General features: G+C 42.1%; 3 protein-coding genes across 10 annotated transcripts in view; all 3 read left to right on the forward strand.

Moving 5' to 3' along the window:
* Positions 1-18,723, forward strand: part of LOC116531589 (protocadherin alpha-2-like) — a 167,406-nt gene that overhangs the window by 46,817 nt on the left and 101,866 nt on the right.
* LOC116531585 (protocadherin alpha-C2) overlaps positions 1-18,723 on the forward strand; it is a 191,498-nt gene that overhangs the window by 40,686 nt on the left and 132,089 nt on the right. The window contains exon 1 of one of the 8 annotated variants that reach the window (XM_032250475.1): positions 13,287-17,049. The exons of the other annotated variants lie outside the window; for them this stretch is intronic. Within the exon in view, the coding sequence (XP_032106366.1) occupies positions 14,587-17,049 (2,463 nt within the window). The 5' untranslated portion in view covers positions 13,287-14,586. Of the gene's footprint in view, positions 1-13,286; positions 17,050-18,723 lie in introns of those variants that run through there. 8 annotated transcript variants of the gene reach the window in all.
* On the forward strand, positions 7,089-10,957 carry LOC116531587 (protocadherin alpha-11). Its single transcript, XM_032250487.1, has one exon. It carries the CDS (start codon positions 7,847-7,849, stop codon positions 10,277-10,279), a length of 2,433 nt encoding a protein of 810 aa, XP_032106378.1. The 5' UTR covers positions 7,089-7,846; the 3' UTR covers positions 10,280-10,957.

Consider the following 18,723-nt stretch of genomic DNA (forward strand, 5'->3'; position numbering starts at 1 on the left):
CAAGGATGGCACATGACACTTTTCTGGGCCACATCATGCAGGACCTGGGTCTGGAGCTGGTGCCGCGCCCGTTCTGGGTGGATTCCAAAGGCCATGGGGACCGTCTGGAGATAAATCTGCAGAATGGCATTTTGTTTGTGGATTCTCAGATTGACCTCAAGGAGCTGTGTTGGCGGATCTTGGAGTGCAGCATCCACCTGGAGGTGGTTGTGGACAAGCTGCTACAGATTTTCCATGTGGAGATGGAAGTGAAAGACATTAAAGACAACCTGTCACTGTTCTCAGTGACATAAAATAATCTATTTAGAAAACAAGGGTTCTTGATTCTTGTTTTTCACTAGGGGGTGTCTGGGATGCAGCAGTAGGGGCCAATGCTCTGCTGATTTACATACTGTACCCCAGTTATTGTTTTTCCCGGGAAATACCAACCAATGAAGAGCAGGTAAAACCACTTGAAGGTGTATTTAAAAAATGCAGATAGATAAGTCACTTCAGAGTGACTTTTGGTGCTTCAAGCAACTGATGGGGGCAAAGCTGAGCTGACAGGCACCAAAGCATTACATGGCACAGTGCGGGATGTACATGATGATGCCCCAGTGTTTGGCAAAGCAGTCTGCCATGTGAAGTCACTGGAAAATGCAAGAGAAGGTACACTGGTTATTTATTTATTTATTTTTGAGACGGAGCCTCGCTCTGTCACCCAGGCTGGAGTGCAGTGATGTAATCTCGGCTAACTGCAACCTCCTCCTCCTGGGTTCAAGCAATTCTCCTGCCTCAGCCTCCCAACGTACTGGGATTACAGGGTGAACCACTGTGCCCACAGGTACACTGGTTATTAGACTTAACCCTTTGGATTTGCACAGGTTTCAAACAGTCACATTGCTTCTTTGCAACCGATGTCTCCGCTAACATAGAAGCCCTTTTTCGCATAGATTCAGACAGTGGAGAAAGAAAAGTAAATGTAAAGACAGGTTTGGAGGAAACTAAATAATGGAAGATTCAAATACAGGCAGTTGACAAAGGCGATTCCCCAATGCTTGCTACTGCGCAGACTTGATAGAAGTCTGGGACATCAGTGACAGTGTTCCAGAGTTAGCAGTAAGTCATTATCATTCCCTGTACAGGAAGACACTCCACTAGGTAACATCATAGCCCTGATCAGTGTACTTGACGCTAAATTCAGTGTCAAGGGACAGGTGACCCTCACCCTGATGCCTCATGTCCCTTCAAGTTGGTGTCCACCTTCAATAGATGCTGCCCAGCACCTGCTCGTTAGTGCTTCACAGCGCCCTGGACCAAGAGAGCAAATCTATCAGTTGGTGACCGCGCGGAACGGGGACTCGTTTTCATTGTTGGCCACGGGCATCGGGTCTGTGCAAGTGGCCGACAGTGAACCATAACACTCTGGCGTTCATGCAGCCCGAGTACATGGTGTTTATGAAAGAGAACATCCCGCCAGGCTGCCATATCTTCACAGTGTTCGCGCGAAACGGGGATGCTCAGGAGAACGCACTGGTGTCCTACTCGCTGGTGGAGCTGCGGGTGGGCGAGCGCACGCTGTCGCTGTCGAGCTAAATGTCCGTGCACGCAGAGTGTGGCAACTTGTATGCGCCGCAGCCGCTGAACCACTAGGAGCTGGAGCTGCTGCAGTTCCAGGGGAGCGCGCGCGACGCGGGCATGCAGCCTCTGGGCAGCAACGTAATGCTGCAGGTGTTACTGCAGGAATGACAACTTGGTTGGCGCTACTGGCGCCTTGGGTCGGCTGGCAACGCTGTGAACAAGCTGGTGCCGCATTCGGTGAGTGGAGGCCACGTGGTGGCGAAGGCGCGCGCGGTAGACACCAACTCCAGCTACAACATCTGGTTGTCGCATGAGCTGCAGCAGTAGGCTGGCAGCACCCGTTCTGCGTGGGGTTGTGCACGGGAGAGGTCAGCAAGAAGAGTACGTTGGACGAGGCGAAAGCTATGCGCCACTGCCGGCTGGTGCTCGTAAAGGACCACCGCGAGCCGTCGCTTACTGTCACGATCAACGTGTTGGTGTCGCTGGCGGAGAGCAGCCGGGCGAGGAAGGCCTCTTTGCGGGCATTGACAGGCATAGGGTTCCGGGAGGCTGCCCTAGTGGATGTCAACGTGTACCCGATCATCGCTGTCTGCGCGGTGTTCAGCCTGTTGATGCTCAGGTTGCTGCTACACGCGCGCTGCGGTGCTTGGCACCGCCCACTGAGGGCTTGTTCGCGCGCGCGGAGCAAGCCCAAGCAGGTGTGGTCCAGCGCAGTGAGAACTGGTCTTATTCACAGCAGAGGAGGCTGATCCTGTGCTCCTGTCTTTTCCTTGTAGTGTTCCCCATTTTTCGGGCTTTGGAGATGGATTTCCATAGGAAATTTTTGAGAATGTTAAGTACTGTAATTCTGGAAAGTATTTCGTTCCTATTTATGTCCCTCACAGTAACATTGGTAATGTTCACCAAATTATTGCTTAATTTTATTGCTTTATTTATTTTGTTTTGCTTTTCTTTTGAGATGGTTTATTTAAAGTACATTGGGGCAGGGCGGGGTAGTTCATTCCTATTTGTAACCCCAGCACTTTGGGAGGCTGAGGTGGGCGGATCACTTGAGGTCAGGAGTTGGAGACCAGCCTGGCCAACATGGTGAAACCCCATCGCTACTAAAGATACAAAAAAAATTAGCCGGGTGTGTTAATGAGCACCTGTAATCCCAGCTACTGAGGAGGCTGAGGCACGATAATCGCCTGAACCTGTGAGGCGGAGGTTGCAGTGAGCCAAGATCAGGCCACTGCACTCCAGCTTGGGCAACAGAGTGAAACCGTGTCTCAAAGCAAAAAGTATAGAAGTCTAGCCATCTTCATCACTTTTTACTACAGTCATCATAAATATTCTTTAGGAATATTCTTCAGTTGGTAAGTATAATGACAATACTAATAATGAAATAGACTGAATGGATGTTTCCTGTAAACGAGAAAGTTAAGTCTCACAGGAAGGATCATGATGAATAATGATCCTTATGAGAAGGTCAGATCTTCTCAATTTCGAAGCAACTCATTTCTTCCTATTCATTTTCTTACCCTGATTTGTGTCCTCCACTCATTACGCTTATGTGTTCAAAAATACCATGACAATATTTAATTCATAAAATCATAATTATTTGAATTTAAAACATGTTTAAATTTTTATATTTCTATTATTCTGTAAATTCATCTTTCACAAATGGTGATGAGCAGGGTTGAGGCAGCTTCATTCACAAACAATTTTGTTTCTTCATGATTGATGACAGTCTTTTCTGAGATGATGATTGCCGTGGATGGTGTTTCAGCCTTGCCTTTAAAGGTAATTTTACGTCTTAATTTTTGTCTTCAATCTTCTTATAATTTCATTTTAAGGTCATTTTCTTCACAATCTTCAACTACTTCAGATAGCCAACAATTTTGTTCTTCTTCTTTTTCTTTAATGTCAGTTCTGTTTAATTACCTGTTGAACTAATTTCTGCTGTCCTCCGGTTTAAGTTATTGAGCTCTTCTACTATTTTGGGAAGATTTATTTGAGCACTGGTTATAATCGTATTTCTTTCATTTTGATACCTGGCTGTATGAAAATATTTTAGGGTAGAAAAATTCACATTTACTTGGGCTTTGAGTATAGGAGAGTCTTTCCATACATGATGAAGTGTGATACTGTTATTGTCTCTGTTCATCAAACTGCATGGTCTTCAGAATGGCATTCCTGGGCTTGGCAGGGTGGCTCAAGCCTGTAATCCCAGCATTTTGGAGGCCAAGGCAGGAGGATTGCTTGACGCCAGGAGTTTGAGACCAGCCTGGGCAAAATAGTGAGACCCCCCATCTCTACCAAAAAAAGTCATTGTTTTTAATAACTTAAGAACCATGAAATATTAATAAAGGCACTTCCACTTGACAATTGTGGTGTTAATTATACCTTAGAATGTAATATTATATCCTCTTGATATATTTGATACAAATTATTTTTGCCTCCACACCACATTCATATAAATTGCTTTCTTTAAAGGGATCCCAGAGAATATGTATTTATAGCATAAAGATGTATATCAAATTATATGGAAAATTATTTTGCTCTTTTTGGCTCTAATTACAAAGAGATCCCCTTTAATTCTGTGTAAAGAAATAGTATATTTACATAGCGGAGGGTAACCATGTTACAGATAGGGTAAAGTTAATATAAATGCTGAAAAGGAATTAGTGGTTATTTTCTACCTAGAAAGATAACTTCTGAGAGGATGATTTCCATGAAGATAAACATTAAGGAAATCTTCAGAAAAGGGAAAAACCTGTCCTACTTTATGGTGCTGGAATTCCCTTCATCCATAACTATAGAACAAGGGCAAACATTGATCAGTAACTTAGGGATAATAAATAACCATTGTTTGAGTGTTTTATTAATATATTTGTTAGACATCATGTGAGGGACTCAAATACATTATTTTGTTTAATCCTTATTATAATTTGTAAAGTACATATGACAGTTCCAATGTTAAAGATAAAATAAGAGAAGCTATTTATCTGTTTTACCCAGTGCCAGGACATGGTGGAGATATTATTCAAATGCACATCTTTCAGACTTCTGATTCATTCTTTTGTTCACTATAATGTAGAACTTTCTCCAGTAAGTCTTTTCTCTGCTCAAACACAGTCTTGGCTAGGAAAATCAAGCAGAAGCTGTGTACAGGAGAATCTTCCTTTCTGTTGTGCTTAGAAGAAACTTCATGATTGTCTTCATCATTAATTTTGTACAGTGCATGATTGAGATAACACTAAGTTTTCTATGTTGTGATTTTTTCTTATAAGAGTTCATAATCATCATTATCATTTGTTTAATCAATGCCATATTGAGATAGATATTTTGGTTATGTAATTGTTAAATAATTAAGAGTTGCCTTAGAAGAACTATGTATCTGTTGTTTGGAAGTGATATAAGTAAGAATCATTTAACATGTGAGAAAAGTCAGAAAACTGGTTTCCAATATCCTTCCAGAACACCCAAACTAAATACTGCATACCAAAAATTACTTCTTTTTTTGCTGTGAATAGTGTTTGGGATAAGTATAAATGTTGATATTATTATTTCAGAGACTCTGAACATGGCTAAAGGATTCAAGAAATGTTTACAATATTGCATACTTAAATAACAATTTTAAAGACATAGATTCCCGTGAAAATCTTCAAATGTGTGTAGGTCTTTCAGTCTTCCTCAGTCTTATTGTTGGCTGAGAGGCTTGTACCAACTGACAGATGATTTGTGACCAAATAACTGTTTTTACTTGACTAAGCCATGAAACTGCAGAATTAGCACCACTAAGTAAATCTTACAATTTTGTTAATGCAGTGGTTGAATAATCTACTTCTAATCCATTGCTTCTGGAGAACCTCCTAAGGTTCTGACAATGGTGTCAAAATTTGTTTATGTGTTTTCAAGAAATCACAGCACTAAGTCTGTTATAGAATATCAGTGGATGACATGCATTAGTGAGACATTAAACTATACACTCTAATACATATATGACTAACAGGACATACAGGCAGATTATATGTCCTGACTGATATAGTAAAAATCAGACATAAAGTTCCTTAATCTTCAGTTGATTTTACAAATCCAGTTAACAATAATTGTATTGAAATGACTTCTTAGCATTAGCCCATACCCAGGTATTAGGCTGATCCTCAAAGACAAGTTCAAAGACAGCATAATGCCTTCACTAGGGGCTGGTTGAGATGGTGACATCTGGAATATCACAGCCAAAATGCAAAAGATGGGTCATTGATTCCTATACTATATCAAACTCTTTTATGACTTGGCATTTGTTTAGTATCACTTTATATATTCACAAAACACTGTATGATTGGAAATTAATACCTAAATTAACATCTTGTTTTGATTCAAATATGTGATATCATCATCTTTCTAGAGTAACTCCTTCTCATGTTCATTTCCCTACCTTAGAAGACTCTACATTTCCTGTAACATCTTCATCCCCAATTCTCATAATGGAGTGATTGAAGATCTATTGTTTCTTTTTGTTCAAAATAAACCTGATATGTTTCAAATATCTTGTTGAATATCTGTCATCTGGTCTAATGTTATATTTTGATTAGAGGTTATTATAATTGATTATTTTACAGTTACATAATGGAATTAACTGTCATAAAAGTTGACATGTCTCCTTTAATTTTTTAATATAGAATTTTACATTTATCTTAATAAGAGTTCTAGTGTTATGACAAAACTGGGAAAAGAGTAAATTTGAAAAAAGCAGAACAAAATCTCAAATAAATAGTTGAATATGTATAAAATATTAGCATACACGTATGATAATATTTTCATATACCATTGTAGTATTTTTATATTGGAGATTAACCATCAAAACTATACAACAAAATATTCAAGCTAGAATGATACTTATTCTAAATCACTTTCTACTCTAAAATTTTGTTGCATCTACTTTTTTCCCTCCTAAATCCTAAAGATATATGAAAAGACAAAGAAAATTCAAGCAAATTACAACTTAATCAATGAAAACTCTCATAAGCAATTCCTGTATTTTACTTAGTATTCTGTGAAATTCCATTTCCACAAACACTAAGGTAATTTACCATTTAGTTGAATTCGTTTGATTGATTTTCTACGTTTTAAGCACAATATCAGGCACTTAGAGGAGATATAATTAAAAATCATGTCCTTTGTTTTCCATGAACTTATGATCTCAAACCCAAAATTCTTTCAGCAAGAAACAAACTATTTTCATGAATATAACTAAATTAGATTAAGGAACCAATGTTGGTGACTTGGAAATACCAATGTGGCACAGAGATGTTCACAGTGATTTTATTTACTCTATTGAATGATAATAAAATTTATTTTGTAGTTGAAAAGCCTATTTCTGTCATATCACTCCACTATATAAAATACCCAGTTTTGATACCTCATATTATGCTACTATGGCTTACATTAGAAATAACATGTCAAATAGAAATTCTAGATGAATAGATTTTTCCTTTGTGAATTTTTTAAAAAAACTAACAAGTTTGAGAACATATTTGTTTTTCTTATAGTCAGAAAACAATTAAATGTAAATAACAGTAAAGACCAGAATTAAAGAAAAATATGAAAAGGCACAGAGATAAGAATAGAGCATGTGGAACATAAAGACTAAAGAGCTCCTTTTATAAAACGTCAGATTTTTCTTTGAGTTTCCTAGCAGCCAAAGTAACAAGGGAGACTGAAAGTAAAACAATTCAAATTTGATAATATTTTTATATGAGGAACAACACTTTCAGTAAATGTTTAGCCCTAGTTTATCAGGAGGCCACCCTAACAGCTGAATTCTCTCTCTCTCTCTCTCTCTTTCTCTGTATACGTATTTTAGATAAGTAAAAGAATAATTTTATAATGCTAAGTCAAACATAGACACAATAATTTAAATTTGATGTTAATCAAGAAATAAAATGCCTTTTCTCTATATATTTTGTTTCACTATGACTTATAATCTGAATATTCCACAAATAAGCACTTTGGAAATACTTAGGGGAAAAACCAAAAACATGAAATTCTATGGGGGTAATGTAGTGCCCAGTACTCACAATTTTAGGCGCAAGGTGTCGCTCTTTACTTGGTGGAAAGTTCATTCAAACGTTGGTCTGAACAGTCAGTCACTCCCATACAAAGGGACTCCATCATACCGGATGCCACCGTTAAAGGATTCTTTGAAACTTCTCAAGAATTCAGAGAGATTTTTAACCTGAAACTGAAGAATCTGGCACTGTAAGTGTAAAGAAGTTTATTTTGGAAGCCAATTTCGTATGCGATGTTTGGTTTTCAGAGAAGGGAATTGGGCACCCCACGACTACTGCTCTGGCTTCTCCTACTGGAATTCTGGGAGGTGGGGAGCGGTCAGCTCCACTACTCCGTGCTCGAGGAAGCCAAACACGGCACCTTCGTGGGCCGCATCGCGCAGGACCTGGGGCTGGAGCTGGAGGAGCTGGTGCCGCGCCTGTTCCGGGTGGCGTCCAAAACACACGGGGACCTTCTGGAGGTAAATCTGCAGAATGGCATTTTGTTTGTGAATTCTCGGATCGATCGGGAGGAGCTGTGCGGGCAGAGCGAGAAGTGCAGCATCCACCTGGAGGTGATCGTGGACAGGCCGCTGCAGGTTTTCCATGTGGACGTGGCGGTGAAGGACATTAACGACAACCCACCGGTGTTCTCTCTCAGAGAACAAAGGCTGCGGATTGCGGAATCTAAGCAATTGGACTCTCGTTTTCCACTAGAGGGAGCTTCTGATGCTGATATTGAAGAGAATGCTCTATTGACCTATAGGCTAAGTCAAAATGAGTATTTTTCTTTAGACTCATCAACAAATAGTAAGCAGATTAAAAGATTGTCACTTATTTTAAAGAAGTCTCTAGATAGAGAGAAGACTCCGGAACTTAATTTGCTACTAACGGCTACAGACGGGGGGAAACCAGAGCTTACTGGCAGTGTTCAGCTGTTAGTCCAAGTCTTGGACGTTAACGACAATGATCCAGAGTTTGATCAATCAGAATACAAGGTGAGTCTTATGGAAAACGCTGCTAAAGAGGCTCTTGTGATAAAATTAAATGCCACAGACCGAGACGAAGGAGTCAACGGAGAGGTAACATACTCCTTAATGTCAGTTAAGCCCAGTGGAAGATCCTTATTTACACTAGATCAAAATAATGGAGAAGTGAGGGTCAATGGAACTTTAGATTATGAAGAAAACAAATTTTATAAAATTGAAGTACAGGCTACAGATAAGGGGACTCCCCCAATGGCAGGTCACTGTACAGTCTGGGTAGAAATCTTAGACACCAACGATAACGTTCCTGAAGTCACTGTGACTTCCTTGTCCCTCCCAATACGAGAGGACACTCAGCCCAGCACGGTCATTGCCCTGATCAGCGTGTCTGACCGTGACTCAGGTGTCAATGGACAGGTGACCTGCTCGCTGACGCCCCAGGTGCCCTTCAAGCTGGTGTCCACCTTCAAGAATTACTACTCATTGGTGTTGGACAGTGCCCTGGACCGAGAGACAGTGCCAGCCTATGAGCTGGTGGTGACCGCGCGAGACCGGGGCTCGCCTTCGCTGTGGGCCACGGCCAGCGTGTCCGTGGAGGTGGCCGACGTGAACGACAATGCGCCGGCATTCCCTCAGCCCGAGTACACAGTGTTCGTGAAGGAGAACAACCCGCCGGGCTGCCACATCTTCACAGTATCTGCACGGGATGCAGACGCGCAGGAGAACGCGCTGGTGTCCTACTCACTGGTGGACAGGCGGGTGGGCGATCGCGCGCTGTCGAGCTACGTGTCGGTGCACGCGGAGAGCGGCAAGGTGTATGCGCTGCAGCCGCTGGACCACGAGGAGCTGGAGCTGCTGCAATTCCAGGTGAGCGCGCGCGACGCGGGCGTGCCGCCTTTGGGCAGCAACGTGACATTGCAGGTATTCGTGCTGGATGAGAACGATAACGCACCGGCGCTGCTGGCGACTCGGGCTGGCAATGCGGGAGGCACAGTTAGCGAGCTGTTACCGCGGTCGGTGGGTGCGGGCCACGTGGTGGCGAAGGTGCGTGCAGTGGATGCTGACTCAGGTTACAACGCGTGGCTTTCATATGAACTGCAGCCAGCGGCTGGCGGCTCGCGCGGCCTGTTCCGCGTGGGGCTGTACACCGGCGAGATCAGCACAACGCGTGTCCTGGACGAGGCGGACTCGCCGCGCCACCGCCTCCTGGTGCTGGTGAAGGACCACGGTGAGCCGGCGCTGACGGCCACCGCTACCGTGCTGGTGTCGTTAGTAGAGAGTGGACAGGCGCCAAAGGCCTCGTCGCGGGCATTGGTGGGCTCTGCAAGCCCAGAGGCTGCGCTGGTGGGTGTCAACGTGTACTTGATCATCGCCATCTGCGTGGTATCTAGTCTGCTGGTGCTCACGCTGTTGCTATACACCGCGCTGCGGTGCTCCGCGATGCCCATTGAGGGCGCGTGCGCTCCCTGCAAGCCCACGCTGGAGTGCTCCAGCGCGGTGGGGAGCTGGTCGCATTCGCAGCAAAGGCGGCACAGGGTGTGCTCTGGGGAGGGCCCACCTAAGACAGACCTCATGGCCTTCAGCCCTAGTCTTCCTCCAGGTCCAAATAAAGAGGAGGAAGGGGAAAGACAGGAGGCAGGGTCAAGTTACCGTGGACAGGTGAGTTTTCTACAGATTTCACCTATCAGGAAGTGTATGTGAAATTATTTAAAATCTAGTTTTTTTTTTCACGGATTTTTAAGGGAAAGTTTTTATGACTAATGAGTATTTTGAATACTATTTTAGATAACAAAGTCTGTTTGTGAAATGCCAAATGCTACACATCTTCAATCTTTTAATCACAAGAATAATCAGGCTTCTTTAACCAATAGATGTCCTATTTCTTCTAATATTTGGTTAGAATATATTGAAAGAAATAAGATGTGAGAATGGCTCTTCTGTAGTAATTATTTCTGAGTAGAAATAATTACTATTTCCACTAAAGTACCCATGCCACTTCAACTATGACCTTCAATTATGAGTGTAATAACTACAGATTATTTAAAATTACTCCTTCTTGTCTTTTAGCAGAGTTTTGCCTTGATATTTCCACATTGTTAGATCAATTGGTGTTTTTTTTTTCTAAAGGGAGGAGGTCTTCTTATGATGTCCAGGTGGCAGTACAGTCGCTATTCACAGGTGACCTGTAGCCTTGAACTGCTAGGCTCAGAGGATTCTACCACTTCAGCCTCCAGAGTAGCTGGGAATGCAGGCACGTGCCACTGCACTTAGTCCATTGGCTTTTCTAACTTCAGGCTTGTATCAAAGCTAGAACACTCCATTAGGTATGAAATGATTTACTTTTCTTTCTTTTTTTCCTTTCCTTTCCTTTTCTTTCTTTGTTTTTGTTTCTTTTCTTTTCTTTTCTTTTCTTTCTTTCTTTCTTTCTTTCTTTTTTTTTTTTTTTTTAGACAGAGTCTCAGTATGTCCCCCAGGCTAGAGTGCAGTGGTCAGATCTCGGCTCACTGTAACCTCGGCCTCCCAGCTTCAAGGGACTCTCCTGCCTCAGCCTCCTGAGTAGCTGGGATTACAGGCATGTGCCAACATGCCTGCCTGATTTTTGTATTTTTAGTAAAGGGTTTCACCATGTTGCTCAGGCTGGTCTCCAATGCCTGACCTCGTGATCCATGTGCCTTGACCTCACAAAGTGCCAGGATTACAGGCATGAACCACCAGGTCGGGCCACTTTTCTTCTCTCGCTCCCTCTTCCGCTCCCTCCCTCCCTCCCTCCCTTCTTTCTTTCCTTCCTTCCTTTCTTCCTTCTTTCCTTCCTTCCTTTCCTTTCCTTTCTCTCTCTCTTTCTTTCTTTCTCAGTGTTAAACATTCATCATGTTTATTATCTATGAAACAGTCTTTACTTTTGCCTTTATTCCTGTGATAATACTTGTTTTCATATTGTTTGAAGAAAAAAGTTAAGCCTTGCATTCTTACCTGCTGCTTTTATGGAAATAATATAACTAAAATTCTTCATGTTCTTGTCAGGCAAAGTGGCTCAGGCATGTAATCCCAGCTACTTGGGAGGCTGAGGCAGAATTGCTTGAGCCCAAGAGTTGAGGCCTGTCTGGACAACATAGTGAGATCCTATCTCTACCAAAAATTTAAATATTAGCCAGACCTAGTGGTGCATGCCTGCAGTCCCAGTTTCTTGGGAGGCTGAGGTGGGAGGATCGCTTGAGTCCAGGGGTGCAGAGCTGCAGTGAGCTATCATTGTGGGACCCCCAAACTGAAAAAACAAAAAAAAATTTTGTCCATTCTTGATTTTGTTCCGTGAAAAGGCAAGACATTTATTAACTATTGCATACTCAAACAAAATGGCCTGATTTATTTTTCCAAAGGAAACTAGGAAGCTTTTCAGATTCATCTAGCAGAGAAAAAATTAAATATATAAATGTGAGTACCCACTGACAATGATCAGTTTCATTCATCTCACATTTTAACTGCTCTTTTAATGCCTTATCTTTAATGTTTTGAAATTTTCTTTCCACGTGGTATAATCCCATATGAAGATCTGAGCAAAGATCATTTACTTTTGAGTCATTCTTCATATTTAGTTATTCTTACTACATGTAGAGTGGTGGAATTACTGACCATTTTGAGAATCACATCTAGCTATTTCTACCCTTATAAAGGCATAACATTCAATAATATTGTGCCATTTGGCACAATATTCAAAGAGTCTATGCTGAAGCCCATTCATAGACTTTAGATCAAGAACTTTTGCACCTTAATATTAATTGGCTAAAAACATTCTTTAAGTATTCAAGAGAAGGCAACAAGATAAAAATATAAAATATTTCAGACTCAAAAGTGGTTAAACCATCAAACCACTTATGAAACTTTGTAAGTATAATAAATGTGAAGATTAGATAGCACATACATTACTCATCTCCAAATGAAGTTTTTGGAATAACTCAAGATCATTTAAAGACTTTGCAATGTCTTCAGTACAGGTTAAAAATTTGTAAATTATTATTTATATCACATAAATAACCAATGTTTATTTTAGATAATTCAAATTACTTGGACTGATTTCTACAAAGTTGTTTCTTTTGGACTTATTCTTAATGCCAAGATTGCATTCTATGATATAAAATTATAATTTCAACTTGTTTTCTGTTTTGGTTGTTTAAGTATTAAGCTAAACCTAGATGTTCCCATTGGCTTAGCAATTTGTTTAGGTCGAAGAGTGTGTGAGAACTACATAACACATTTTTTTTTCTTTTTTTGTGATAGAGTCCTGCTCAGTCGCCCATTTTTTAAAATTAAAGCTCATGACCGGGTGCAGTGGCTCACGCCTGTAATCCCAGCACTTTGGGAGGCCGAGGCGGGCAGATCACCTGAGGTCGGGAGTTCGAGACAAGCCTGACCAACATGGAGAAACCCTGTCTCTACTAAAAATATAAAATTAGCTGGGCGTGGTGGCGCATGCAGTAATCCCAGCTACTCAGGAGGCTGAGGCAGGAGAATTGCTTGAACCCAGGAGGCGGAGGTTGCGGTGAGCCAAGATCACACCATTGCATTCCAGCCTCGGCAACAAGAGCAAAACTCCATCTCAAAAAAAAAAAAGTTCCTTAGCACCTATAGTACATTCACTACTTTTGAAAATGAAAAATAAGAAGAAACTTGGTGGCTTGGTGGTAACATTAGACAATTTAAATAATTAGCCTGATGGCATCAAAATTCAAATATGTTTTTGATTACTTAAAGTTTTATAGGTGATTTAAGTTATCTTATACTTTTAGAGCCTTTCTTCATTATTTTCTGGTTTTGCAAATGTGTCATATTTCAGTTGCCTTTGTTATTATACGTAAAAGGAATGACTGGCAACAAATTGGTTTAAAGATTTTGACGTATTACTTACGAAGTCTACGTGTACTTGTTCACAATGAGGTGTAGGATCTTATCTGTGTTTTATTTTCTCTTAAAACTGACCTTGAATTAATGAACAAAATCATGAAAAGTCTTCTGAGTCCCCCTGGCATCACAGTCACCATTCTGATTTTCTGAAGAGAAGCATATCCTAACTACTAAATGACCTGTAGGGAAAGATTTAGAGAAAAAGCAAAAGGTTGCTATCAACTTCATATTCTCTTGACTTTAGTCAATGAGATTAGGCTCCAAAACACTTTAAGAGATCTTTTTCATATTCGTGCTCCATTGTTACTTTGGGATAATGTGAAATTTGGAGGCTTTAACTAAACATTTCAGATGGAAGTGCTTCACATTTGCTAGAGTAAAACTTTCCAGAATCTATTCCTGAGCTTTGTTTTAGCACGTAATGGAAATGAGAGCAGTTATGTGAAAAGTTATCGCATTCAAGCATCAAGGAACCAAAAAACAATAACATTCTTCATATTTATGATGAATTCTTTCATCAGATTTATGAATAAGACAATTTATATAAGTAAAATATTGTTTGGTAATAGATATATTTTAGTTTTTTATTCTTTGTTAAATTTGAAATTCTTAACTTTTTCTAAAATGTTATGATGGAGTGTTTGTGAAGGTTAAAAGTTACTGAAACAGTGTAATTTGTCAGCTAGATAAGGGCAGGGGTGATGTATATTATTATGTATATTACTTTCCGTGGATAGATTAAATGTAGCTTCTAGCATACTGTATTTGAAAGTCTTATGATAATTTGAAGCAGAAAATATTTTTAAATTACAGTGTAATAAAATTATTGATGTTTTGTTACTAATATCATGTATATTCACTAAATCTCCATTTATAAATTGTCCATGAAAAATATCCCAAAGTCGAAACAGTAGAATTTAGAGTGACCCAGGAGGTGGCTAAACCAAAAAGAACCTCAGAATCTTTCTTGTACTTACATAATCAGTCACAGGATGTCGCTCTACACTCAAAAGGTGAAACAGGAAACTATTTTCTCCGCACGCACATTCCAACCATTCACAGAATAGGATAGACTCCATATTTACCGTAATGCTGGAAAAAAATTATTGAATATGTACTTACAGAAAAGGGTGACTGCTCATAGAATACCTCAGGCGAGCGATCCTTTAAAACTGATTTTCCCAACTCAGAGGCCCTCATTTTCTGCAATGGTGATTATCTGGCCAAGAGGCCCGGGATCCCAGCCTCTGCTGTTCTCGCTTTTGCTCCTCGCAGCCTGGGAGGTGGGGAGCGGTCAGCTCCACTACACCGTACCGGAGGAGGCCAAACACGGCACCTTCGTGGGCCGCATCGCTCAGGACCTGGGGCTGGAGCTGGTGGAGCTGGTGCCGCGCCTGTTCCGGGTGGCGTCCAAAATGCACAGGGACCTTCTGGAGGTAAATCTGCAGAATGGCATTTTGTTTGTGAATTCTCGGATCGACCGGGAGGAGCTGTGCGGGCGGAGCGCGGAGTGCAGCATCCACCTGGAGGTGATCGTGGACAGGCCGCTGCAGGTTTTCCATGTGGACGTGGAGGTGAAAGACATTAACGACAGTCCGCCGGTGTTTAGGGAAAGGGAACAAAAGGTACCTGTTTCTGAATCTGCGCCTCTGGACTCTCATTTTCCTCTAGAGGGCGCTTCTGATGCGGATATTGGCGTAAACTCTCTTTTGACCTATACGTTAAGTCTAAATGAGCATTTTGAGCTTAAAATAAAAACAAAAAAAGATAAAAGTATATTGCCTGAATTAGTTCTTCGCAAGTCATTGGACAGAGAGCAAACGCGAAAGCTCGATTTATTGCTGATGGTAATCGATGGCGGTAAACCACAGCTAACAGGGTCTGTTCAGATTCAAATAACTGTCCTGGATGTGAATGACAATGGTCCGGCGTTTGATAAGCCCAGCTACAAAGTAGTTTTGCCTGAAAATGTCCAAAACGACACGAGAGTGATCCAACTAAACGCTTCCGATCCAGACGAAGGACTGAATGCAGAAATTGCCTACGGGATCAAAATTATTTTGCCAGTGAGTGAGAAATGTGTGTTTTCAATAAATCCAGACACAGGTGAAATTAAAATTTATGGTGAACTGGATTTTGAAGAGAATAATGCCTATGAAATTCAGGTTAACGCCATTGATAAAGGGATTCCTTCCATGGCAGGTCACAGCATGGTCCTGGTGGAAGTTCTGGACGTGAATGACAATGCCCCTGAAGTAGTGGTTACTTCATTGTCGCTCCCTGTGCAAGAGGATGCTCAGGTGGGTACCGTCATTGCCCTGATCAGCGTGTCGGATCGTGACTCTGGAGCCAATGGACAGGTCGTCTGCTCACTGACGCCCCATGTCCCCTTCAAGTTGGTGTCCACCTACAAGAATTATTACTCGTTGGTGCTGGACAGCGTCCTGGACCGCGAATCCGTGTCGGCCTATGAGCTAGTGGTGACCGCGCGGGACGGGGGCTCCCCGTCGCTGTGGGCCACAGCCAGTGTGTCCGTGGAGGTGGCCGACGTGAACGACAACGCGCCGGCGTTCGCTCAGCCCGAGTACACGGTGTTCGTGAAGGAGAACAACCCGCCGGGCTGCCACATCTTCACTGTGTCGGCGCAGGACGCGGACTCGCAGGAGAACGCACTGGTGTCCTACTCGCTGGTGGAGCGGCGGGTGGGCGAGCGCACGCTGTCGAGCTACGTGTCGGTGCACGCGGAGAGCGGCAAGGTGTATGCGCTGCAGCCGCTGGACCACGAGGAGCTGGAGCTGCTGCAGTTCCAGGTGAGCGCGCGAGACGCGGGCGTACCGCCTCTGGGCAGCAACGTAACGCTGCAGGTGTTCGTGCTGGACGAGAACGACAACGCGCCAGCGCTGCTGGCAACTCGGGCTGGCATCTCGGGAGGTGCGGTGAGCGAGCTGGTACCGTGGTCTGTGGGTGCAGGCCATGTGGTGGCGAAGGTTCGCGCGGTGGACGCTGACTCTGGCTATAATGCTTGGCTGTCCTACGAATTGCAACCTGCGGCGGTTGGCGCGCGCATCCCGTTCCGCGTGGGGCTGTACACGGGCGAGATCAGCACGACACGCATCCTGGACGAGGCGGACGCTCCGCGCCACCGCCTGCTGGTGCTGGTGAAGGACCATGGCGAGCCCGCGCTGACGACCACGGCCACTGTGCTAGTGTCGCTGGTGGAGAACGGCCAGGCTCCAAAAGCGTCGTTGCGAGGTTCGGTGGGCACTGTGGGTCCCGAAATGGCGCTGGTGGATGTCAACGTGTACCTGATCATCGCCATCTGTGCGGTGTCCAGCCTGCTGGTGCTCACGCTGCTGCTGTACACGGCGCTGCGGTGCTCTGCGCCTCCTACTGTGAGCGGGTGCGCCTCGGGCAAGCCCACACTGGTTTGCTCCAGCGCCATGGGGAGTTGGTCTTACTCGCAGCAGAGGAGGCAGAAGGTGTGCTCTGGAGAGGGCCCGCCCAAGACAGACCTCATGGCCTTCAGTCCAAGCCTTCAGCTGTCTCGAGAAGATTGTTTAAGTCCTCCCAGTGAAGTAAGTTATATTATTTAGATATATTTGTTTCCCTGAAGAACTTCCGTTTAGGTTATTACTACATTCTCTTATTTTTCTTACGATTTTATCCTTTAAACTATCGCATGTCTCATCTTTTGTGGTCATTCTTACTCATTTTGAACTTTTATGTATTTGTGTAATATCAATGAAGGAAATATATAGATATAATGGAGGCCATGGAGAACCACACTTAAAATTTTTCTATTTCTATAATCTTTTCTATTATATGACTGGTTAACCTTGAAAAATAATAGTATATTAGATTTAAAACTGGCCAGATGTTTGATAACTTTAAAATTTATTTTAATTTGTTCGTAAGTTCAATATTACAGATAAGTTGCAAGAATGGTAGAAAGAGTTACCAGATACCATTAATGGGTTCTTTAACTCTTTCTCATGTGCTTTGGCTTTTAAAATAGCCTTTTTGATCACCATTCTAATTTCAGTATAATCTAGATATTTTCACATTATATTCCAGGTATTATCACAATAATATAAATAATATATCTGACAGACGATGAATGATTTTCTTCATTGCTCACACAACTCCTTCTTTATTTCAAGTGGGAATAGCTACTGTACTACTCTTATTTATATGAAATATAATAAAGTCATTTCTCAATTTAAAAATATTTGACCATCTGTACCATACAGTACAGTTGGTACCAACCATGGCTCAAACCCTGTTTTGGATGATCCCAAACGTATCATGGTATACCACTGTACTGTGCCTATTACTAAGTGAATCTTCTTATGTTCATTTTACGTATTTTAACTTTCTATTTCTACAAAAATATCCAGAGGCTTCTCTTTAACTGGGAAATAAAGTCTTACATACCCCAACCTGGTTGTGAAGGCATTAAAACTTCCAGGCTTATATCTGCTTTCTTACATATCTTTATTTTAGGATCTGGAATATAGTACATGTTCAATCACTTTTTAAAAAAATATGCCGTGTTGCACAGGCTGGACTTGAACTTCTGGGCTCAAGTGATCCTCCCGCTTCAGCCTTCCAAGTAGCTGGGACTACAGGCAGGCTCCACCTCTCTCAGCTTCCATCAATAATTTAAAATAAATACATGGTATTGAAATGTATCACCTGGGCAATCCTCTCTATCTTAGAAATGGGAGTAAGCCCTAGAAATCAGATAATGTTTTATTGAAGAGTGTCTTGAAAGATAGATAACATTTTACCAAGAAAGTATTAGACATGAAGAGATAAGCATGAACAACTGCACAGTTTATGGTGGTAAATGAAGGTGGTACTTGAGGGATTAGAGCAGGGGAGATTCTGAAGGCAGGAAAACTATTTCTTTTATAATAAATTAGGTAGCAAGTAATGGAGACTTAAATTGTGGTAGTAGAAATGAATTGAAAAAGACATATACAAGAGGCATTGGCAAAGTAGAAGCAGCCGGATAATGACAAACTCAATACGAATGATAAGAGATAAACAAAAGTGGAAGGTGACTCTCACTTTTTTAGTTTGTTCAACTGAGAAGTTGAGATTGCCATTAACCAAGTTGCAGGACAGAGCTGGATAAACAGTTTGTGTGTATTTGAGCAGGTAGGGAATGGAGATGGACATTTAAGAAAATGTTACTTTGAGGTCCTAGGAAAATACCATTGTGATTGGAAATATGGGTCTAGATC

Source organism: Sapajus apella, unplaced genomic scaffold (assembly GCF_009761245.1).
Source record: "Sapajus apella isolate SASKATOON/1434 unplaced genomic scaffold, GSC_monkey_1.0 scaffold71, whole genome shotgun sequence".
Classification (NCBI taxonomy): Eukaryota; Metazoa; Chordata; class Mammalia; order Primates; family Cebidae; genus Sapajus; species Sapajus apella.